The 24989-nt window shown below is 41.7% G+C and overlaps 2 protein-coding genes across 4 annotated transcripts; one reads left to right on the forward strand and one right to left on the reverse strand.

Annotated features, from left to right (window-relative positions):
* Nucleotides 1-334: 334 nt before the first annotated feature.
* On the reverse strand, nt 335-11552 carry fbxo38 (F-box protein 38). 3 transcript variants are annotated; one of them, XM_010772623.1, is made up of 14 exons: nt 11440-11552; nt 10305-10518; nt 9402-9535; nt 8801-8964; nt 7780-7945; nt 7289-7564; nt 6985-7078; nt 4283-4413; nt 3936-4106; nt 3622-3764; nt 2966-3170; nt 2064-2255; nt 1390-1545; nt 335-1166 (listed from the first exon to the last, which is right to left on the reverse strand). In XM_010772623.1, exons 2-14 carry the CDS (start codon nt 10436-10438, stop codon nt 499-501), a joined length of 2634 nt encoding a protein of 877 aa, XP_010770925.1. In that variant the 5' UTR covers nt 10439-10518; nt 11440-11552; the 3' UTR covers nt 335-498. The 3 variants fall into 3 exon arrangements, with proteins under 3 accessions (XP_010770925.1, XP_010770918.1, XP_010770910.1); XM_010772616.1 differs by having other exon boundaries at nt 2064-2258; XM_010772608.1 differs by having other exon boundaries at nt 2064-2261.
* A 1646-nt stretch (nt 11553-13198) lies between these two features.
* On the forward strand, nt 13199-23953 carry LOC104951353 (F-box only protein 38-like). The gene is made up of 6 exons (XM_010777995.1): nt 13199-13319; nt 13783-13949; nt 14305-14450; nt 15387-15490; nt 22409-22522; nt 22660-23953. Exons 1-6 carry the CDS (start codon nt 13199-13201, stop codon nt 22836-22838), a joined length of 831 nt encoding a protein of 276 aa, XP_010776297.1. The 3' UTR covers nt 22839-23953.
* The last annotated feature ends 1036 nt before the right edge of the window (nt 23954-24989 follow it).

The following is a 24989-nucleotide window of genomic DNA, read 5'->3' on the forward strand; positions in this document are numbered from 1 at the left end:
AAACCCTTTGGAGAGACTACATTAAACGTATCATGTTGAATACACAGATTCAGTCATTGTTAACCTCCACAGACTTTTACATCCATTTGGAGTATGCCACATGTTTATGTCCATACCATGACTTATGGGTAAAGCAATGGTATGCATGAGCAAATAAACAAAAGCCACAAAAAATCTTTAAATGAATATAAAAACCCTCCATTTGGTTTTCGGCCCTCATGATATCTTGTGCAGTTATTTATTAGATCTCTATAGTCTTTCAATGGATTTTGAGTGTAGATTAGAGGTTAATGACCTTTTTAAAGTCATTATTTTGAATTTCTGTGTTATTTGTTTCTCATTTGACTTTGAAGGGGGGCATATTGAAACACTGAGTGCAGAACCACCACTTACTGGGCTCCATGAAACTACAAACCCAAGCCTTGGCACATAAAGGAAAGCACGGTCAGTGCCACTCCCCTGAAGTGATGATTGTGGGACATTCAGTGTGTTCTGTGTTCAGTTACCTGTCTCAGATACCAGCGACACAGGGGTCATACGAGTGCAAGATCGGGTCAAAGGTCTTCTAGGAACGAAGTCCTTGTCTCCGGGCTGACCGTGCTGTGACCCTGACCCGTCAGCAGGGGCAGATCCCGGGGGGGTGGCTGGTCTCTCTCCCTGTGCAGGCAGCAGTGATGCTCTCCTGTAGGCATGGTTGACAGCAGCACACCTGGGAGCCCCGTTGTCCACACAAGAAGAGCTCTTCTCAGTCCCTGCTCCAGAAGGGCCTTCTGAGCCCTCACTTGGCCTGCCAGTTCCTGTTGCTCTCTCAGTGGTTGTGGTTGCTCTGTGGGAGGTCCCCATCACCACCCTCCCACATCCACCTACCTGCCTGGAAGAGGCAGCTCCAGGTCCAGCCCAGGCAGCAGAGCCAGTGAGCGGCCTCCCTCCAGGGCCCCGCCCTGTCCCAGTGTCCCCCCCGAGGCGAGCAGCAGCCTCCGCTCCTTTAGCACTAGTCCTCCTGCTGGTGTCAGCAGCAGCCTTCATGTCGGCTTTGATCTGTTCACTGGTCACCTGGCAGCTCTTCTCACAGCTGCTCTCTGACAGCTGAGCCTTCGTCAGGTCAGGCGAGTCTGCCGCTGATCCGGCCACGTTGTTGCTCCGCCTCAGAGGAGTCTTTCCTTTCCCTGGAAACACATACATGTTTATTTTACATACACGGGACAACCCAAGCTCTTCGTTTTAAACCATGTTCTTATGCTTATAGCCACATTTGTGTGTAGATCCTTTTTTGTATTGAACAAGAAGCCCTTATTCTGTAGCTGTTGTGTTACTGACCCCAGTCCACACCCACAACCCATTGTGACACGCAATGGTTATAATGACTGGTGTTCTGTGAAATAGTGTTACCTTCTGCACAGGAAGCTGGCTGCTGCAAACAGGAAGCTGGCATTAGCCTTGATACAAGACATTCCTCTTCCTCACTGTCAGAGTCTGAGATGACCGGGGGGGGCTTTGGAACAGTTGCCCCTGCTGCTCTGTTCTGCTGTACTAAGCCACTGGGACCTGGAATTGGGAAAGACAGATCAGTAGACATCCAAAATGATTAGGAAAAGCATTTTCTTTTTTTACGTGTGAGCATGAAGAAATGCTGGATTAGACGGCTGATGTATTTAGGAAATTATTTCAGCTTTTATGTGGATGTCCAACAAGCTACATTGAGAAAGCGGCTTGCTCCTGTTTGCAGAGTGCCATGCCAGCCCTGACCCGATGCAATGCATGGGTCTTGGAAACATAACTAGTTTGCAGTTCAAGCAAAGAGAACAGGGAAGTTTAGTTTTGAAACAGCATAGAGCACGTGCGCCCCCTGGCTCCCCAGATACATAGTGGCAGGTGAGCCTGCAGGTCCTGCCTCCTGGCAGAAAGATCAGACTTTGCAGCAGGAGAACTCAGCTTTCCCAGTCAATACAACACTGAGGAAGTTAATGCTTCCATTTACTACATCAAAACTGAGTGTACGCTAATATTACATGTGCCAGATTTAACCCCTGCTACTGTCAACAACAAAAAAACAAGCTGCAAACCTGCTTGCTCCTCGTCGGGACGTTGTGGTGTTTCAGCCAGACGACTGGGCCCTGGAGCTGCGTCCGCCCCCTCAGCTCTCACCTCCCCTTGTGCTCCTTTCAGCTCTATTTGATGCTCCATGTTCTCCTCCTCCAACATCACCTCCTCCTCCTCCTCTTCCTCATCCTCCATCCCATTTACCTCTGCTGCTGCTGCTGCTTCAGTGAAAATAAACATTTGTTACATACCAATCACCACAGTCCCTCGTACAGACACCAATACTGACTATAACCACCCTGTTGTACAATAGTTGCTATTACGGTATACTATTTACTTTTGTTATTACTTGTTGATACTTCAATATTCAGCACTGTTGAGAGATGACAGTTATATTTATTAATTAATGATGTTGTTACTTTCATATGTTCACTTTTTTATGATGCTGCTACTTATTTTTTACCACAGACTTGTGTTCATTAGATTTGTTTATATTAACAATGTTATTAAATAAACTCCTAAGTTAATATTCTACTCTACTAATGTTGATTTGTCTGCACTGCACTATGATTTTACATTTCCTATCTGTAGGACCAATAAAGGATATCTGATTCTGATAAGATGCTCTCTCCCAGAAGCTATTGACAGATCTGAAAGTTATCTACTAAATACACTGCATTTAGATTTTTGGTGATAGAATGTTGCACAACATTAAAATGTCCGAGTCTGAATCACTTCACTGAATCACATTTAGCTCACTTCATCTCCGGCAGAGCACTAGCATAATCCCAGAAAGGTTCAGGTGTACTTTCTAAAGACTAAGGGTTGAAAAGGTAAGGTTGTTTTAAGACTCCAGAAGCTAAAGTCCACAATAGTTGCTGCTGTGTTGAACTGCTGTTCCCCTAGGACTGCAGGTAGGACTTACCATTGTGCTCCTGCTGCTGTCTCTGGTTGTTGTTGTTGTTGTTGATGATGTTGACAGGTGGAGGGGCAGGGGGCATGTTGGGCTCATTGTTGTGGTGGTGGTGGTTGTTGTTGTTATCATTGTCGTTGTTGGAGTTCTGGTTGCTGACAAGTGCTGAGGACACGCCGATACCAGTCCCTGCACTCAGACCCACCCTGGCACAGCCCTGTCTCACACAGGACACGCAGAACATGCATGAGTACATACAATGGTTTCACAAACAATAGTCTCAGTTCATTGTTGTTGTTGAAAGCATTCCGTTGTTTCCCCTTTTCATTACAACTACTCAGCCATGGAGGGCTGCTGTGCTCTACAACTGGCGATAACAACTCATGATGTGGTCAGTCCTGACAAAATGTCCAATTGGGCTGGTCGATAGGCATGTCTAGGGTATTTTAGTCGCTTTGAAGAAAAGTGTAAATAATATGTGATGTTAAGTGGTATCTTCGTGAAACCAAAAATGTTGACCATGAAAGGAAATAAACAGCTAACTTGTGTTTTAAAAATGTCTAATTGGACAGAAAAACTACGAGGCGAAAACACACACACCTGTCTACATCGAGGGATCTGAGGGGGAGAAATATATATATATATATATATATATATGTAGTGTATACCTTGGGTGGTTCTCTAAACATCTGGTCCAGACAGATGAACTCCAGGCTGGGAAGTGCCTCTATGAACTGGGAAAAGGATTCCAGTTTGATGGCATGACAGCGAACCAGAGTGAGATCGACCAGACGACTCCATCTGGACTGATCTGAGGACAGACAAAGGCAGAGATAACAGCTACACACAGCACTACAACAAAGCAACAACTGAAAGACCAAAGACAGCAGCAAAATACAACTTCTATTACATAGAGCCCACATTAATATTAGCGCCTTGAGAGACACACTTCAGGCAACCAGTGATGTCTGTGGAGTGTTACCTGTGATCCAGTGGTGAGGGTTATGCAGGTGAGGACAATTGTAGATCAGCAGGTACTTGATGTTAGTGAACACCTCGTTCACTACCTTCACTCCAATATCAGTGATGATGCCTGGGTTCTCAATGACATCAGCCAGACCATACTTCACCAGCTCCGAATGAGTCATCTTACCTACACATTCACAAAGAAAGAAAAGCAGCTAGAGAAGGAGAGCCATGGTTGTCTATTGTTTGATAATATATTAACATGGAAATTAAGCACAAGAAGAAAGAGTATGGAAATGCTGATTTCTTTCAGGGAAGGAAACATGATCTGAGTTCTGCTGAAGATATTTGGAGGAAACTTACATTGCAGCAGGAACTCATCCACATATCCCAGATGAAGTGTCTCAAACTGAGGAAACTCTAGTTCAGCCATTTTTAGGGCTGAGAAGACGCCATCTTTGGTCAGAGAAGGCTGGATACGCAGCTCGTGAAGCCTGTTGAACAGACACAAATCATGTCATTAGGAAACGTTAGTGCTCTGAAGGTAAGGACAGGTTCAATAAGGGTTTTCTTTTAACTCCATGTTAACCTGGGTATCAGTGAGCTTCTTACTTCCATGTCCTGTGTTTATGCTTTGCTCTGTACAGTGTCGGGACAGTGTGTCCAAATCTACCCTAATAGTGTAGTAGCCAGCTCATAGACTCCTATTGTCAGGGGTACACATAACTTTTTTACCCTGGTTCTCAAAGGAGCACCTGGAGATGTTGCTTGGTGCTCATCCTTAAAATGAATTCAACCATAACTTTTGAGGGGCTCTTGACTTTATTTGTCAGACACACACGTGCACTGAACACACAAGCAGAGGTGAACACAAGACAACATTAGCACGATCAGTAATCCTACAAGCTGTCATCACTACCCTCCTGACTGTTCTCCTCACTGTCTTCCTCTCTGTCAGACATGGCAGCTGATGATGTAGGCCTACTTCTTTCTCTCTGGTTGAGTCTGCGATTAGCTGCTTGCATCCACAAGTCAACAGCTGGTTTTGGGTCGAAAGTCTCTGTTGTCATCTTAGACAAGTAGATGTAATCAAATAAGTATGTGAACATAACCAATAGCCTACCATAGCCAATAACAAATGAATGTAACTTACTTTATTTGTGTTTTTCATTCATATCTTATTTTACCTTAACATTTTTTTATTTATGCATTTTTTTATCTCTCCAGTTTTAAAGGATATTTTTGGTTACTGACCTATAGTATACAGGACTGTCTCAGAAAATTAGAATATTGTGATAAAGTTCTTTATTTTCTGTAATGCAATTAAAAAAACAAAAATGTCATACACAGAGGAACGCTGCCAAACGTTTTCCTGCTCGCTTTAAAAGCATCCATTCTCTTACAGGGGAGTCTCTGTCGATAGACAGGATGGCCTTCATATTTCTGAAGAATGTCGTCAGTGGTTGTGTTGCCAAAACCTGTGGAGATCTTTTTTTTCTTTTGCGCCAAGTTGAAGGATCAAAGGATATGCACAAGGCCAATCCCCCAATCGCCCACCAGTTTACGCAGTTTGGGGACGACCCCGTTCACTGCAGCTCGCGTCTGTGGCATAAAGACACCAACCTTCGTCCTTCCACTCATCTCCTAAGCCACAAGCATGGAAAGAGTTGCTCCATCCCGTCTGTTTATGTCCTGTGCCGTTCGTTTCACACCCAAATTAATTAAACCCAATGAAATCTGAGCTAAACTCTCCCTTGCTACCCACAGACACAATGTACACAATTTTCCTGCTCCACTTTTGGTTAATGTCTTTCTGATCCATCAAAAAGCACACACCCAAAATTTTTACATACAACTCTGAACTGATTGCCTGTGCGATGGTCTCCATGATGCGGGATCCCCTTCTCTCGAATGATAAGCAGTCCCAACATTAACTTTAAGCCTCTTGAGAAGTGCAATGTCCTCCTCATATGAACGCATAGGACGTACATGTTTGGCTTTGTGAAAGACCAACAGAAACATATTACTCAGAGCTTGGCGCTGTTCTTCATTGAGTTTATCCTGCCACCTGTCGAGGGGACGATTGGGGTTCTTATCCTGGTTGCACTTGTCAGCTATCTTCACATGCTCTTTTCAAAAGCTGGATGACTAAAATTCGTACAACCTATATAAAAGGCGTTGCTTTTATCAGCAAGATTCTGATTTTCTCTGCGGAGGTGGAGTACCAAAGTTCGTATGCTTTCTCCCGGTAAGCTCTCTCCCTGGAGAGCTGGCTTTTTCCTCTGTAAGGTTCTCTTAAACTTGGTAAATATTGCTCGAATTTCTTTGAAGTTGAGTGAATTGTTGGATGAAAGTTTGAAACTGTTAGATCACACTGACCATTTACGAGGAACCGCCTCTGAATGTTGTCAGGCTATAGGTGTGAATGTGCAGGCCCGGCGATCCTTGAGGAGATTCCTTTGGATTATGTCGGAAGACTTTAATGTCAAAACTATGAATTCAGGTTTCAGATTAGAAAATGACCACAGCATGATATGTTTTATATTATTGTCATATTGTAACGAGAGAAGGTAAAAACCTGTTCAAGTATGGACCAATTTTTCTTCGAATAAACTGATCCCACCTTTTGGATTGGGATAACTTAAAAAGACATCTGTGCTCTCCTCTCCTGCTTCAAAAGGTAAGATTGCACCCTGCCACACTCACACTTAGGTAGGGCCACACCTCACTACTGATATCAAAATCCTTCGGGATCGCTTAAACAGATGTAGCGGGTCGCCTGAATTGAAACAGCAGTTAATTGAACCTGGTTCTTCAGGGAGTTAATAGAGGTGAGATCTTGCTGACGTTGGTGGATCTGAGACAAGCAGTAAACTTACATAGACTCAATAAATTCTGTTAGGTCAATTATTAGGTCTGAGTAATTTGCCAGAATAAATGATCAGGCCTCCTCCAACAGTTCACACTGCCGGCAACTAGACCATAAAGTGGAACCCTGTGGTTTTTCTATGAAAACTCTAGCTGTACATGCAGCTAGTTGAATTAACTGGTTAATGGTTGAGCACCTGCGAGCAGCAGTGATGATGAGGTAACCCAGGTCCACTTCCAGAGAGTTCTTACACGCTCCAAACACAATGGTGTGGAGGTTCCGAAATCCTCCTGGAGACACATACGCAATATCACAGACACGTCTTTGTTGTGTATTCAATTGTTCAATACAACGTCCCAACCCTATTGGAATTTGTACAATCATAAAATATTCTATGACCAACATAAATATTTATTACACTTTCCAACCATAATTCCATTTTATAATTACTTTTTGTAAATAATATACTTTTTTTTGTTTCACACACACGCCCTCCTCACCTGACCTCCAGCTGTCTTCCACCACATGTTGGATCAGCCCCCCGAGGAAGGGAACCCTCACCAGCTCCAACTGCTCGAGGTTCCGAGCTGATGCTAAACCCGTTACCAGGGGAACGTATTTGAGGGAGTTCGTTGGCCCTGCACAGTTGCGCATGACAAAGGTTCTCAGGCTCACACACAGGAAGTCCTTAAACGGCTGAGGTTTGGTGAGGCGAACCCACTTCAGGTAAAGATGACGCAGCATGGACACGCAGGGGATCTCCGGGACATTCACACCTACAACAAACAGACACTTTGTGAAGTTCATCAATTACAGTGCTGCTGTTTTTCAAACTAAGGTGACACGACATGGCCCTTGCAGGTCCATTTACAAGCCCCACAAGCTCCTGCACTAACGAGAATAAATGGATTTACATATTTCAATGAATTGTATTTCAGCTGCAATTTCTAGGCAGTAGCAGGAGTTTTCGGTTTATTGTGGCGTTTCTTACCCACGAGATGTAGGGTCTGGATCTTTGCAGTTATGGGGATGGTCAGTTTGTTCTCAGCAGGAATGGGAAAGGCCCCATTACGGTTGCGGAACTTCCCCAGTATATGAACCTGAGGCATGTAGTTCCATATGGCTTCCACCAGCTCCAGATGGGACGTCTCCACGCCCTGGAATTCAGGAAAATCCAGTTATTTGACAAAACCCATCAAAATGCAAGGTCCACTTGCTAGCTGTTTTTCTTCCAGTAGATAGTGTGCTTAGCTGTAATGGCTTGATTCACATCTCTATACACTTAGGACAGATATACAGTTGAAAGCTTGCTCGTTAACACTTTTCCTGGAATAGTAATTTGACAAATCCAAATGTTGAATCCTACAAATACATTCAGATTTCTAACAGCGCAGCAACACCATCAGGGTGTCAAAGGAGAAAAAGGAGTATGTGACATAAGCTTCATAATGTAACAATGAAATGGTGACATTAGTTCCCATAGCTCTTGTGTTATCACAAGGACGCACCACATACTGGCACTCTTCATAATAATTATAACTTTAATTGTATAGGGCCTTTCAAGAACAGACTTAGGAAGGAGCCTGAGGTCCATCAGGAACAAAACCTCACCTCACAAAATGTGTTTGTACCCGACTGCAGCTTGCCTCATCAACAAGGTCGTGCCTTGCTGTATACTCAATACTATTCACATTTGCACATTCGTTGATAAATACTAAACAGCTCTTTACTTTAAAAATATATATTTCATAAATAATATATATATTTCTATGCAATGGTCAGGTTTTTGAAAAATGGGGCCCCCTGAACAGAAGAGTTTAATAGCCCTGCTGACTTTTCTACAGACTATAAAAACATCACAAGCCTCTGCTATGACTCACTCCGTTATGTGCCACAGAATGCTAAAAGTATGCATTCTTTGTAATACAAACGCGTGGTACAGCTGGATAGATTGAAACCTGATGCAAGGAAGCCTTGCTGCAGAAGAGAATCATTGTCAAAAATATACTGACCAGCAGATTGGGACAGGCTTGTAGTGCCTCAAGGACTCCAGGTATACTGAAAGCCTCGTAGGCTCGGACTCGCCTCCTCTCCAGGTACCGAGGGTGGAGGCCATATAGCTGCTCCAGATCTGGCATCTTCTTCAAAAGGAGCAGAAAACTGCCATCTGTAAAGCCTGACCCAGAAAAAGCAGTACATTCAGACCATGTCCTCAACATATATGAAAACAAACAAAAGGTTGCTAACCCATAAACACACTGACCAGTAAAACATGGTTCCCCCCCCCCCCATGCTATACTGTGGCAATTCCCTGTTCACCATCGCTCAGCAAAACACTGCAGCTGCTCTGTAGCTGCTGCTATTGTCACTCTCCTGATGCTTTCCAAAACCACTTTAACCACTTTTCTCTCACTACAGTTCCCCCTGTTGCAGCTCACATTACATCTGAGACTTTTATCTACCACAAAGTCATTGTCTGAACCCTATACTCCGGCCCTATACTTCTACACCACATTACAGAAAATACTAATGACGAATGACTTTTAAAAAAAAAAAGTGAACATGCTCTTAGTTTGGTTTAGTTGGTAAGGGAAGCAGTGGTTGTGCTCTCACCTGAAGGCATGTACTCCCACCAGCGGCCGGCACACAGATCCACCACCTTGACCACGCGCAGGTACAGAGTCACAGCTTCTCGAAGCTTTCTGGACAGACACTCCATACACATGATGTCCTTCATGGGAAGGTACCTACGAAACCAAACAACGTTTAAACCTTTCAAACCTTTCGCACTTTTGGCTTAGGTCAATGTGTAACTCATTTCAGTCTACTACTTTAAATGTACACACATTCAATTTAGGAAATGTTAAACGAAATGTGGGCTTAAAACACAATGAAACAACATTTTCAAAGGTTTTGAACGTGAGTTATCTAAAACTAAGTCAATAAATATCACTGCGACCAAAAAAGTGCATATTATGGCGTACAGACCAATGACTTGCAAATGCTGAAAGGTTAGTAGGTCAGATTCTACAACATTAATAATAACTATAGTTTGATCGATGGGCTCTATAAAGGTTGATCAGAAAGACAATCAAGGGGCGTAGACTATGAATTCAAACAGGTTTTAATAACCATTTGTCCGCTTTCTCTGCCATTATGAGAATATGTAGGCCAAAAGCTGAGGGAAATGATTTGTGTTAACTGTTAAGTGTTACTGCTTAGTCATTTCAGCATTATTTTCTTCTTTTTAAAATCATGCAGAAGTGTTTTGAAGGGACTTGTTTTATTTGAAATAACCTACTTTACAATCAAATATGAATATGAATTCCTTGAAGATGACATTCTTTAAATAGCCTTCCTAACAATATTTTTTAAGACCAATAATAAACACAGATGATATTTGACTGGATTTTCTCCCATTTGTCCAAGACATTGAAATCTTCAGACATGTTGACCGCTGAAACTTTGTTTTCTCCTGATCATTATTTATACCAACTCCCCCACATGGCATTGTACCTGAATATATGACAGAGGACTTCATGGGACAGCTCATTGATGTAGTCTTTGGGCTCACTGGGTCTCAGGAGCACTTCCCCTCCACTGCTGCCCACCACAGGCTGCGGTTTAGAGGCCTTCTTCCTCGGCCCCATCACTGTGCGACACTGCCCAGGCTTGAAGACAGACACACACTTCCTCCCTCCTGCAGGGGTGCTACTTCCTAGGCAGGAACCTTAGTTTGGGACAAACATCACAACCAAGATAAGTACATGGGATCAAGGGGAAAGGATACAGAGGTAGGGGTGCTTGTCATTTGCATTACTTCAGGTCTCTAGCTCGAAATTGAGACATTTGATCGGGTTAAACCTGTGGGTTGGATAGAACTATACAGATAGAGATATTTAGACTATTATTTCAACATTCTCTTGAAAATGTAGGTTACTAAACCAGGTATACACATATAAGGCACTCATCATAACCTGGATTATAAAATTGTGAATTTGATAACCAAATAATAATAAATGTTGAGGCAAATATTGAATCCATTAAAACAGACTTTGCAGTAATATGCGTTCGTTAACTGGTTTGACTGATCCGAGTGCAGATCATGCAAGCGTAATTGTCAGACAGTTGGGGGAAGAAACTATCAGAAGCTTCACGTGGGAGGACATCAAACCAGAGCTATAGTGCTGAGAGTGAGAACATCACAGCATGTGGAACAGCTTCACACAAACATGAGGACTTGTAGTGCTTTTTGTTAACGTAACTCAGTAATGTCCAGGTACAACTTGTTTCAGGGCGTGTAAGGGAAGTCTGAAATAAAAACCACTCACTAATGATATAAGGCAATGTATATAACCTGAATCAAGCTTTGAGCAAACCACCAACACATTAGCAGCTTTACGTATGGTTGTAGCCAACGATAGAACATTATGCTGACCGTTGGACGGTTACTGACAGGGGGAACACTTTAAACTGAAGACCTTCCTCCGCGTAATGATGCAATAAAGTTCAGCATAGTCTTTGTCAAAGCTAGCTTACTAGTTAGCACATCCGCAGCTAACATTGAACAGACACAAATCATAAAAGTAAACAATACAGGAAGTGACTGGTTGCCCTGCACCGTTTCCACACGGAGAGTGTTCCGACCTACCGCATGGCTCAGTCAAAGCCACTGGTGTGGCGCTTCCTTTAAGTACAGCAGCTAAAAAGCTGTGCTTTTCCTCTTCTTTTTCCCCTTCTTCTTCTTCTGATATACTTCTTCTTCTTTTCTTCTTCTTCTGCTGATGCTGCTGCTGCTTCTTCTTCCTTAGCTTAAGATCGGCTGGCTACCAGCGTCAAGGCAGACACCGCCACCTACTGGGTTGGAGCGTGGAACAGAATTATTATCTGATTATCCAGAAAATAAATGTAATAGAGAATTAAACCTCACTTACTGAAAAACCCGTATCTATGAGCAGTCTGTTTTCAACCACAGGGCAAGCCATAAGATAAGTTCAAAATCTGCATTAGAAAATATCCAGAAGGCACGAACACATTAAACTTCTTCTTCTTTTTGGTTTTAAGAGGCGGTTGGCATCCAGACCTTGCATTACCGCCTACCACTTTTCCAAAAAAAAAACACTTATAATAACTAACGGGAAATACTAATATAGGTAAAAGGGAAAGAAAATACACATAATTAAGCTAAACATTTTAACCTCTTATCTCGAATAACAAGCCTAATATCATTGCTCTAGTCTAGACTCTGAGAGGACACCAGGGCGACTGTGGCTGTGAGGGAGTGTGGTCGTCTTTCAACCAGAAGGTTGTGGGTTTGATCCCAGCCCATGCAGTCAACATGTCGATGTATCCTTGGGCAAGATACTTAACCCTGAGTTGCTCCCGATGGCATGGCCAACGGTGTGTGAATGTGTGTGAATGTTAGGTCCTAGAGTAAGGTACACTGCTCTGTATGAATGGGTGTGAATGGGTGAATGACATGTAGTATGTAAAGCGCTTTGAGGGGTCTTAAAGACTGGATAAAGCGCTATATAAGTACAGTCCATTTACCATTTACACCGTTGAGCGGCCCGACCAAGCAAGGAGGCAGAGGCAGAACGTCCAAATACAACTCGGTGTGGGCATTTATTCAAATCATGGGCACATGATTCACAGCCTCAATTGCTGTCCACCTGAACACAGTCAGCAGCCANGGTAACAACCATCGTTTTTCAGACACGTCAACTCTTCAGAAATCACCAGTGGGGTCACTGCTGATGGATTTAATGTCATAGAACAAAACGTGATCTGTCTCTTCAATTTTTGTCAACAACAGACCTTATTTACAGATATTTTCCAAAACCCTATGAGAAATCCCATTGCTTTTTGTCGAAGGAACCGGCAGTGGTAAAATGCTAACTTACTTCCAGGTTTTAGGACGCGTCACTGCGGTTCTCTATTTGTTAATGTATACAACCCAATTTGTGTTCTTTGAAATTGAAAAGGATATTGCATTGTGTTATATGTCTTAAGTGTAATTTGGCTTGGCTTCCTATTTATGGACATGCTTTTATTGTGAAGGAGAGTTAGCGCTGTTGACAGGAAGTTGTTGTTGCTATGGAAACAACGTGACGGAGATTAACGGAGAAAAAGTAATAGAATAATATCTACATATAAAGACAGAGAAAGTAAACGATAACGTTTATGGTTAAGTGTTAGCACCCCCCGAAGAGGCACAAGCTCTAACGTTGATGTTGGAGTTTTCAATAAATAAAATGAAAAAGAATATCCGAATAACAACATTTAAACCCGAATAGTACTCCAACGAATGAATATTCGGGTACAGCCCTAGTGTGTTCTGTGTCTACTCTTTGTGTGTTTACCCTGTGTTTACCCTGTGTGTACCCTGTGTGTACCCTGTTTGTACTGAGATGTTTTTGCTGGTGCAGGTGTTGTCTCTGAAGAGTAAGAACCTGGTGGGCATCACTCTGACTAACTGTGGAATCACTGATCTGGTCCTCAAAGACTGCCCCAAGATGATGTTCATACATGGTAACAAATCCTTTTATTACTTTCTCATAATATAAGGGACAAGTCATTTTGTTTCCGGAGTAAGACAGAAGTTATTTGTATCCAAACATTATTTGGTACCTAACTTTTAGCAACACAATCTTTGATTTTACACTGTCATTTTTGGGGGAAAAGTTGCAAATATTACAGCAATCGCACTGTAGGAATACCAATACATCAGCCACACTGTCTGCCATGTTGGATATGTGTTTTATAGAGTCAGTGTTAACAGCTCAATTGTTCGGACATCTTATATCCAGTGTCCTGCATTGATATAAATGAATCAAACATTATGACAACACAACTTCGCTACTCTCCTTCAAGGCAGCACAGTCTTCTCTAAATGACTCCAGTTTAATAAGCTAATGTCGGCAGGGTAGGTTCAGTCTTTGTCCGAATCATTCAGTCACAAAGTGCTCCGTGTGTTTCCTCCCTCTGCCTGCAGCCACCAGATGTCGAGTGTTGAAGCAACTGCGAGTGGAGAGCGCACCCATAGTGAACCGCTTTGATTTCGCCCAGTGTAAGAAGCTGGACATGGAACAGGTCCTGGATCAGATACTGAGAATGCCTCCTGAGAGGAACCGCATAATTTACATGCGCCCTATGCACCAGGTAGGTCCTCTTTATGTTAACCATGAAAGCATCTTGAGATCTGGATAACAAACAGTCTGCTGACGCTCAGTGGCCAGCTGTATGCGCCAAAATGAAATCTTCCCCCATAGATCTCCATTTTGAAAGAGGCTAAACACCAATATACTGTATGGATTTAAATTTGTTTTCAACCAAATATTATTATTATTACTGCAAACAAATATATTATCATATTTTTACTGCTTTCAGTTTGTAGATCAGTTTTATGCAGCAAATGGAGAAACATCTCCTACATCTGTTAGGCAAACTTCCCATGTTTTCCATAACGTTGAAATGGTTCTTCTTATACTTCCCCTGTTCTCTCTCCTCTCTTTAGATTGACTCTGTGGGATTGGAGCGTCAGCTCTTCCAGGGACCCTATCCCTATCACATCGCCATAGTGCATGAGTTCAGCAACCCTCCAAATATACGCAATAAGGTTCGCATCCGCAGCTGGATGGACACCATAGCCAACATCAGCCAGTAAGTTCTGATCAGATATCAGGGGCATTCTGTCAAACATCAGTCCCTTATTACCCTCTGCTTTCTATCTGAACACTTCTCTCCTAAGTGTTATTCTATATGAGAGTGTTATGACATAGTTACATTTAGTAATATGAAGGACCGGAGACAGGTGAACTCAAAGTAAGCCTATCAGGTGACAGGTGACCTCAAAGTAAGCCTATCATTTTTTGTTTTTGGACTACCTATGTTGCAAATGTATTATCTTTTCAATTTACACACGGCATCTATTGCACGTCTGTCCGTCCTGGGAGAGGGATCCCTCCTCTGTTGCTCTCCCTAAGGTTTCTCCCATTTTTCCCTTTAAACTGTGGGTTTTCTCTGGAAGTTTTTCCTTGTACGATGTGAGGGTCTAAGGACAGAGGGTGTCGTATTGTCATACTGATATTCTGTACAAACTGTGAAGTCCACTGAGACAAATGTAACATTTGTGATATTGGGCTATATAAATAAACATTGATTGATTGATTGATTGTTCATTTTCGGAAAATGTAAATAGATTCATTCTGCAGGCCAGACACACCAAATGGACATTAGAGAGCAGTGGGGACAATGTTCTAACATCGCAAAGACTGAGCACCAGCATTCTGTGCCTGCAGGAGAGGAAGTCACCTTCAATACAAACTGACTTCAATATTATGTATAAGTGATTCTAAAGAGACAACCGGAAGATCTCAGACTGCGGATATTCAAAAAAGCAACGAGAAGTGTTAGTGGATGACATGTTGGGGTCATGGTAATGGGTGGGGACTTTATATGGAGAAATTGGATGCAGCAGAAACGGAAAGATATCTAATGAAGTCAACAGTAAAAACTTTAGACATTGTCACTGAGCAAGTATAAGGCCAAATCAATTTTAAACACAACCTGATTGATCTGTGTGTGTCTTTGTCTCAGGGAGTTGATCAAGTATGAGTTCTTCCCCGAGGCCTCAAGAACAGAAGAGGATGTGAAGAAGTATCCCAAATACCCCTGGGGCCGGGACATCTACACACTGGAGGGTAAGACTGTGACCCCCACATTAACCCCCACTCCTTTCCAGTGCCCCACTGAAGGTAGACATACACATTCACATCCACCAAACCTGCGCTGTGGCCAGTTACACATTCAGAGCAGGTGATGCTTACATACACTCAGGAACACTGTACAGAACACACCAAATTGCACAATTTTACGGAAGAGTGCACGTGTGAATTTTTATGTTTAGATCTTCGATATAAGTCAGAATCGTGGCTTTTATGTGACTATAGATTAAAAAAAATGCTCTTTTGGTAAGATCTCAAATATTTTCACGTGGCCCTAATCCACCTCTGTACACATTCATATCCCTTAACATGTTAAAGGTAGGGTAAAAATGGAGAAACCAGCTCGAGTGCGCTAGAATTTGAAAGTGCGCAACCGGAAAAAATCTGCCACTTCCTCACAGAGCCCCTCCTCCAACACACACGAACGCGCACATGACCAATGAGGGCACGAGATAAGTTTGTGCACAGATGGAAGGCTGACACGCAGGTAGGCCATCCAGTTATTTTAGCCGGGCCGGCTCAGATGATTGGTAATGTTTATTACATAATCATTTATTCATTGCTATCGGGATGTTAAGAGCATTCCATGGAATATAACAAAAAGTGTTTCTGAAGTGAATTAACTACCCCACCTTTAAGCCCCGGAAACTGTGTCTCAGGGCTTCTTAACATTTAACAACCTATTAATGTGTCATACCCACTTAACGGGAAGAAACTCAGCTAACTGACGATATGAACCATTTTTACCGAAACGAAACACAACTCTAACGCCGAGCGTCTGAATTAGCACTAAGCCTAAGAGTGCTAATGCCCATAACTCACGGTAGAAATATTGTATACTTCATTGGATCTGCACAAACAAGATATCATATGAAAGCTGAGATTCCACAGATTCTAGAGGTATAAGTATCAACAAAACTTGCGGCAGAAAAGGCAAAACCAGATAACACACAACTTAGCTTTACGGGGCCAAAACGGCAAATACGTCTTACCTTTGCTGTTTTTCTGATCAAAGTTGTGTTCAATGGCATTTAAACGCATATAAACGCTGCTGAAGGTTAATCCAATGTCTCTGTGTCACTTTGAAATGATTACTGTTAATCCATCATAACATTTATGTCAAAAACTGAGTTTTTATAGTGTATGAGAGCTGTAACCCAGCTTCCGGTTTTGGGCATGCAAGCTGCGCATTCACCAATGGTAATGTTTAGATGGATTTAGGAATGTCCCCTCGATTCTATTGGCTCTAACGGTTCAGAAGAGATGTCAATCACCAAAATCGACCAATGGGTTCCAGAGATATGGCAAATACACCCAAATGACCCCAGAAGTGGGTTTATTTTTCTAAACCTCTCTAAAAAGGTCAAATGTCACTTGTTTTGCATCAATCTTGATACAGGGTACTTATTATATGTTATAGTTTGGATTCCTAAAGCTTTTAAAGCTTTAGGAATCCAAACTATAACATATAATAAGTACCCTGTATCAAGATTGATGCAAAACAAGTGACATTTGACCTTTTTAGAGAGGTTTAGAAAANTCGTACTGGCGTATGATTTGATTGGCTGACGCTTCCGTCGAAGCTTCAAAAGTTGAACATTGCTCAACTTTTGAAGCGAGCAACGCGAGCGCGAAGCGACGCTCCCACAATGCAGTTCGGCAAAGCTTGACGTCACCTCATTCAAAGTGAATGAGCAGAAGTGTTGAAGCTTCAACGCACGCCGCCTTGTGGACGGCCCGTAACTCCGAACACCAGATAGGCGCCAACATCGGTAATAGTGATTGGTCTATAATTCTAGGAATTCATAAGGACAGATGTCATCAATTAACTGGGGACTTAAGGCAATAAAGGTTTAAGAAATAGCTCGGAGCAAGGCCTCTCTGGGCGTTGTAATTAAGCAATACCATTTTAAATTGATACTAAAAGAAACAGGTAGCCATTGCAAGGAGGCCAGGCTCGGTGTAATACGGTAGTATCTCCTGGTTTGAGTTACAATCCTAGCAACAATCCTTAAGAAGGGCTGGAGGCGAGAGAGACATGTTTTACTGATGCCAGGGAGGAGGGAATCACACCTGCCTAATCTACTGGTATTGCATGCTGGGATACAGCTTTTTTTAATTGTTGGGTTTTTTCCCCCCTCGTTTTAATGATATAAACAAAATGGAATGTATATGGTTTTATATTCTGACATTGTATTAAAAATGAATACGTTTTTTGAAACCTTATAATATTTGTATGGTGTTTTTTTTACACAGATATTTGCGTTCTCTAATGACTTCAGAGCAATTTTCTTTCAAGAGACATTAAAAAAAGACTAAAAACTAAGATACGTTTGTTTTTGCTCAAGCAACTTGAAGGCCATGTATTACCTGCATATCAGTTCTGTCTGAAAACATACGCTGTGCTGAGTTTCTTGTTATTGTCCTCCTCATCAGATGAAGACAATACAGCTGTTTAATCATGAGTCCATGCCCTGCTGCTGGACCATAGCTGAGGAGTGGACGCCTCTCAAAAAGGTACGGCATTTGTCAATTTATGGAAAATTCAATAAACTTTTACAACTTGTTTTGTATTTTCATTTTCAGGTAACTACTACTACTACTACTACTACTACTACTACTACTACTACTGTACATGGCATCTAGGGCTGCACAATTCATCAACATTTCAATTTGAAATGTGCAATATCCAGCCTGCAGGGGGCCAAATATGTGTTAAAATACATATTTACAAATTGTAGTATTGTGAAGCCACATCTTTTTTTTATATCCTACAAATCTAATTCTACTGGCTTGACTAAATATATTTGTTTGAGTAGGGATCCTCTTAAATAAAATCACACCATGATCATTTAAACATTCTTCTTAAAGATGATTCCACTAATGATGCCAAAATAATTAATTCTTCCAATGTTGTAAATCATATCACAATCGCAACATCATTCCAATTATTTCCTTATTTTTTCTAACATCTTTATATTTAGGAAAACTAAACTACCATCTTACTGAGATAGTACTGAGAAATAGTTGCAATAGTGTGAAACGTGCCTCACCCTATCAGTTTCTTTATTACATTCCATTCCATTAATGCACACAATGCAAACAATGTCTTGTTCATTTGAGTTAAGTGAAGTCCTAGCCAACCCTCCAAGTTCTGTACAATGTAAACAAAGCTATCTCTTATTTCTTCACGGCTTACCACTAATAGTTTTATTTCTTACAATCTATCTTCTTTGACTGTGTTTATGTATGCACCCTATACACCAAGGACAATTCCTTCTATGGGTTAACCTGCTTAGCAATAAACCTGTTTCTGATTCTGATTCTTGCTCAGCGTAAAAAGGTCTCTCAGGAGCATCAACCTCCTCAAGAGGTGTTTAAGGCAATCCCCAGTTCTGGCCTGCTGTCCCCTGGTGAACGAGTCAACGTCCAGATAAAGTTCAGCCCTGCTGATGGGGTAAGGAGCTTAACGGATTCAACCACGATACATATCAGAGTATCGTGGCATTACATGGTTGATGACCTACTGTCCTTGTCTTTGCAGCTTGCCTACAACAGGCAGCTAGCGGTCCATGTGGCTGAGAGCTCCAAGCAGGTGTTCATCAGAGTTCAGGGGCAAGGTGAGGAGCCACGGCTGGAGTTCTCCCAGTCGGAGCTGGAGCTGGGGCCCTGCCTGTCTCTCAACACTGAGGTTGAAGCAGAGGTCACAGTGAGAAACCCCTGCTCATTCCCCATCGAGTTCTACTCCCTGGAGTTCGACACGCAGTACCTCGAGGAAGAAAAGGTAGCTCTCCTCTGTAAGAATGGAATGGATAAGAAAAAGAGAAAAGTGACCATAACCAATTCTTACTTTTAAACCATTTCGTGAAGAACATTTTGATCAGAAATCAGAAAACAAACAATACAAGCAAAGAGAAGTGTTTACACATTGTTTACCACCATCCATTCGGCCCAACTCTCATCAGGTCTGCATATACATGTCTGAACTCCAAAAACAGCGCCACCTTAAGTTAAAGATAGACGTGAAAGCTGTTACTTTCTGCCCGGTGTGACCTACTGTAAGACCTTCATAATGGATCACTAATATGACACTTAAATCTATTATATTGGTTATATGTTAATAGAGTGGCTCTGGGTAATACAACTTGGAAATTAGTTAGCATTTTACCATTTTCGTTTCCTTTATCATGAAGTCAATGTTTTTTTGAAAGTGTATTTGTTTAGATACCTGAAATAAAGTTTATTAAATACCGTAATGACACTGCTAAACATCATCAATCTGAACATTAGCGTCTTTAGCTTAGCGGTCTTCACTTGAAGTCATGCGACCTTGATTTTGTTACTTTATAGCCAACGTTAACTTATTACCAATGCCAATTGCATTTACAAAAGACAATACGTGGAGATTATCCTGCTGAGCATGCACGTATCATGACCAGTTTTTTTGCCTGATGTCTTTTTTTCAGCAATATACTCAAATCCAGTGGAAAAATCCCATGGCTTTTTGTTGAGGGAGCCCTTGCGATGCTAAATCACTGCACCACTCTGTAGATAGGATTTAGCTCCAAGAATACTTAACACATGTCACTGAAAGTTCATCTTAGCTTGTATCAGACAAACTTAGCGCGTCCCTCCTTGAGATGCCCTCTCTTTTCCTTGTGTCCTCACCTGGCCCCTCATAACATTGAATTTGTCTGTTCCTTTGTGTCTTTTCCTGTCCAAATTCCCCTCCCTCTCCCCTCCCCCCTAATTCCATGTAGATCCTGCATCTGATGCAGGGTTATGATGAGAACAACATGTTACTGCTGCCTCCCCGAGCCCCTGGAGAAAGTCTGACCTCAGAACTGCTCGACTACTACAAGGAGTACTGCTCCCAGCTGAAAGATGACGGTAGCGTCAGGCACCCACGTTCATTAAGCACTGACATTGTTGTCTATCTGTCACCAAAGTACTCAGGAACATAAGGATAAAACACAACACAGAAACAAATGATTGGGGTAATACTGGACACTTCACCCTTATGTAGGATACCTAGTTACGTAGGATTTAGCACTTTTCAGCAGGAAACCTACTGATTCAAAGACTGTTTACATACCTGTTTTAATCTAAACTACCTGTGTGTTGCAGAGCCTAATGAAGATGAAAAAGAAGCTGAGATGGATGACACACACAAGAATAAAAAGACATTGAGACAAAACGATGCCCATACAGCAGAGAGCAAATTGGAAGAAACCCAAACTGTAACTGTGAAACCAGCTGAGTTACGTGAGTACAACCTGTTTATAAGCAGAACCTGAAAGTATATGACCTTCTCTTCATAATTCACCGTTATTTCTGTGTGATTTCAGTTGTTTCAGAGATGACCAAAGAGCGATGCAGTGGGAGACTGGGGCAGTTGGAGATGACCCCCGTCTCCAGAGCAATCGCCCGCCACATGTGTGTCGATCTGTCACCTGAGGGTCTGGCTGCAAGCAACCGCAGAGGCATTGCTATTGTTGTATATGGAGCCCCACTGATAGGTAAAGCGATTCAGTCATTATTTAACAGTAGATACCAGTGGCGGAGTGTCCGTGCCAATTTTAGGGATTTTAACACATTTTAGTTCAGTTTAAAGTCACTGTGCAAACAACATAAAATACTATAATTTATATTTGTTTGTTTGGTCAGTTACCTAGTTAAAATATTATTAAATTACATTATAAAAAACTGAAAATGATGTTAACTTTGGCTCAAGTTAAAGCACAGTCTTTGCTGAAACACTATTGCAAATGGTGAAATGTTCATAGACATTCAGAGGGGGGCGACAGACGATCCAAGCTTCAAGTGTTACAGGGGCACTGGCCCGTGTTTGCCCCCCTCTAGAACCACCAATGGTAGGCACTGTAATGCAAATCAGGTAAAATGACACCTAATAAGCAGAATCTGCATACTTTAGTTAAACATTTTAATATGGGCTCAGAACAGTCTCATAATGCACACAGAAGGATTCACACTTGTATTTCATGATCCGCAAAAGGATTCACACTTGTATTTCCGGATTTGTGTTTTTCAATGCACACATAGTGTTCCGTTTCATATACATGTAAATACAATCCAAATACAGAAAAAAGTTTTAAATGTGTATTTTTGATCCACACATATTTGTTTTCCGTTTAAATCCTGAACCTGCAAACACNAAAATCGACCGATGGGTTCCAGAGATATGGCAAATCCACCCAAATGACCCCAGAAGTGGGTTTATTTTTCTAAACCTCTCTAAAAAGGTCAAATGTCACTTGTTTTGCATCAATCTTGATACAGGGTACTTATTATATGTTATAGTTTGGATTCATAAAATCTTTTTTTAGACGGACACTATAATTTATATTTTTTTACTATGTTCAATCTGAATTTACTTTAAAATAAAAAAAATCTATATTGATTCTGACTTTTCTACATCCAACTCACAGGTTTATCATTACTTTGAGAAAAAAGATGATTCATTTACCCCTTTTTAGAAGTGAAGATAGTAATTTGTTCTGGGAATGTCATTTTCGAGCCTGAGACCTGAAAAACAGGCTCAGGGCTTAACAGGTTAAAAATAAAGAAAGTACCATTCTCCCAGTTGAACTCATGGTATAGGGATCAAAATAAGTTATTTAGCAGGTAAATTATTTTGCCCACACAGATCTGTTTTAAAGATAAGAAACCCTTTTCTGTGCTACAACAAAACTTCAGTATAGAAGATGTATTCCATTCTGATTAGGGAGGAAGTGTCTACTGTGCATTCAATAACTGACGTAGAGTGCTAGGTCTCTTCTGAATGCACCACATAGAAGGATGAAGGATAAAGAATGCATGGTTTCAGTATCAAACGTTCTTGTTCAAAGCAAGTGTTCTGCTGTTGTTGTTTAGGGGTGGTGGACGAGGCCCCCTACAGCATGATAACAGACTTCCCCTGGCTGAGGACCCTGAGGGCAGCGGACCCCAACAGCTACGCCCGCTACGACTTTGAGGACGATGAAAGCAGTGAGTGCAGTCATCCATCCCTCCTTTAGCACACTCCCTGGGATTGATCCCTGAATGTACACAATTCATGAGCATTGCCCCTGTTGCTGACAAAAAAACATATAAACACTTTTCCTCTTTGTTGTGTTGTGTGTAAGCCACCATCTACGCACCCAGGCGTAAAGGCCAGCTGTCAGCCGACATCTGCATGGAGACCATTGGGGAGGAGATCTCAGAGCGGAGACAGAGCAAGAGAGGAGTCTTTCAGAGGGTCGTAGTCCTGTTTCTCCATCACTGTGACACACCAGGAGAGCCTGTGGACGATGACTACATCTAGACTCACCAGACACTGTCCAGCTGAGCTCCTGGCTGGAACTCCTTTTATGGTTTCATTCGTCTGCTGGATGAGGTTCACATAGCTGACGCTGATTTTCTCATTATTTGAGAAACATCTAAAAGCATTCATGAGCGTCCTAGAACCATACATTTTCAACTAAAAGAAACATTTAGAATATATGATTTGCTTTCAATATGGCAGAAGGGCAGATAGGAATAAGACCTGTCTCTGATCTGTTCCAGTTAAAGTGTTTTATTGACATGCAGAGGAGGATTCTACTGGTGGCCTGATCCCCTGTCAGTCTGCCTACCTCTGTCACACATGACCACTCTGACACACAAGGCCTTAGTCGGAATTATTATTGAATATATTTTAAATGTAGGTTATTCTTTGAGTTCTGGATGGTGATCAATATGAGTAATACTGTATTTTACCTCAGCGAGCATTAAATGGAGAAGAGTCAGATTTTGAGTAGATATGGAGCTGAACAAACCCTACGGCTGATTCTTGTCGTTCCTGTACATCAATCCTGGGCAAAGTCTTCGAGCCCCACTGGAAGTGGGCTACATCGTGCTGCTCCCAATCTCACCTAACCAGCCTGACCTGGACACAAATCACAACACTTCCATGCAGATGTAATGTCTCTTATGTTAAGATGTTATAGTTACCACTGACTAAGCAGCGTAAAGGAAGCTAAGAGCTGGGCTTTGTTACAGTTTGACCTTTCCCAACGACAAAACGAGAACACTCAACATCTTCCTGGTTGGCTGGTCAACCAGATTACGTAGCTTTAATTTGTTGCCCTTTACCTTTCTCTACTACTGAACCATCAAGCTATTTTTGAAATCTTTTCTCAGAATTTATTTTCGTTTCCTACGTCCAGTGGTGCCCTGTAGGAGAGACTGATGTGGAAAAGGGCGAAGGTTTGAAAAGAAACATGGTTATAAATCAACAGTGGATGTTTCCTATCAGAGGAACTGATCTGTGTGCAGGTTGAATGAGTCGATCTGTGTGTACAGATGTCATGGATGACCACATGCTTCCATGGAGTTTATATGTTTATAACGAAAGAACAAGACTATTTCACATTGAAAAATAAAATAACGGAAAATAAAGCCATCGACTGGTTTTCATTATTAGATCTTAATATTCTTTTTATACTATTTATATTGGAAATGAAAATAGCTCTGTTGATGGTTTAAATGGAAGGGGGTTATTTTTTATATTTATACATTTGTGATACTCTTACCAACATGGGACTGGAAATGATGATTGCATTATACAAAATGTATGTTTATTATTGTTGCAACAATCCGAAAGCAACGCTAATTGAAATGAGTTGACTTTAAGGTAATCCGCCTGCAGGCTGTAGCCACAAACAAAACCAAGTGCATTTACCAGAAGCTCTGGAACAGACTCGATGCTCTGCACCTAAACAGACAGGGCAAACCACAACGTGATTTTAACAATCAAATCTGTCACTACCACTCGATCTGCAGGAAATGCTATCCAGTATGATTGACCTCCTCCCCTCACACACCTGATCGATTAAAGACCCGTAACAAAACGTCACAGCCCAATTTTTTACATACTTCCCTATCCTCAAGTAATCACTCACATGCTCATCCAATCAGAGTTTTTGATTATAGACGTTGGTCGAGCTAGTGTTAATTTCGTTGACAAAAACTATGACGAAATATGTTCGTCAACGACCTTTTTTTGACCTTTACTTTCTTGTGGTTTTAATGTTGAAAATGTGGATCTGAATGAGGCAGGTCTATATGTATCGGACCTTAAAGCCATTACGTTGAACTGCCTCCTCACACATCTGTCTCCCACAGTGCCAACATCTGTGTCAAGGAAAATGAAGCAGCAAACTCTTAGACCTCCCTGGTTAACCAGCACCACCAAAGAAATAAAGCAACAACGCAGAAAAGCAGAACGAATATGGAAGAAAGACCGCCTCACAGAATCCTTTGAAATCTTAAACAACAAATTATGGCAATTTATCACAAAGCTGTAAAACAAGCCTGGTCCTCCTTCTTCTGACATTGTTCAAACAAACTACAATAACACATGAAATTGTCTTTAAAACTCTTCATTCCATTTTGAAACCTTCCTCAAACCTGCAGAAATTGTGAACAATCTTTA

Source organism: Notothenia coriiceps, unplaced genomic scaffold, assembly GCF_000735185.1.
Source record: "Notothenia coriiceps isolate Sejong01 unplaced genomic scaffold, NC01 NC01_scaffold00000339, whole genome shotgun sequence".
Lineage (NCBI taxonomy): Eukaryota > Metazoa > Chordata > Actinopteri > Perciformes > Nototheniidae > Notothenia > Notothenia coriiceps.

What these genes read in the sequence shown, in the direction of transcription:
- fbxo38 (XM_010772608.1), bottom strand. Translation starts at nt 10,438, where the DNA reads ATGGGGCCGAGGAAGAAGGCCTCTAAACCGCAGCCTGTGGTGGGCAGC. An exon ending in TGTTTAGAGAACCACCCAAG is followed by an intron (nt 3,171 to 3,621) that starts GTATACACTACA and finishes TGTGTGAGACAG; the next exon opens with GGCTGTGCCAGGGTGGGTCT. An exon ending in TCCCGACGAGGAGCAAGCAG is followed by an intron (nt 1,546 to 2,063) that starts GTTTGCAGCTTG and finishes TCCCAATTCCAG; the next exon opens with GTCCCAGTGGCTTAGTACAG.
- LOC104951353 (XM_010777995.1), top strand. Translation starts at nt 13,199, where the DNA reads ATGTTTTTGCTGGTGCAGGTGTTGTCTCTGAAGAGTAAGAACCTGGTG. An exon ending in ACATGCGCCCTATGCACCAG is followed by an intron (nt 13,950 to 14,304) that starts GTAGGTCCTCTT and finishes TCCTCTCTTTAG; the next exon opens with ATTGACTCTGTGGGATTGGA. An exon ending in ACCATAGCCAACATCAGCCA is followed by an intron (nt 14,451 to 15,386) that starts GTAAGTTCTGAT and finishes TCTTTGTCTCAG; the next exon opens with GGAGTTGATCAAGTATGAGT.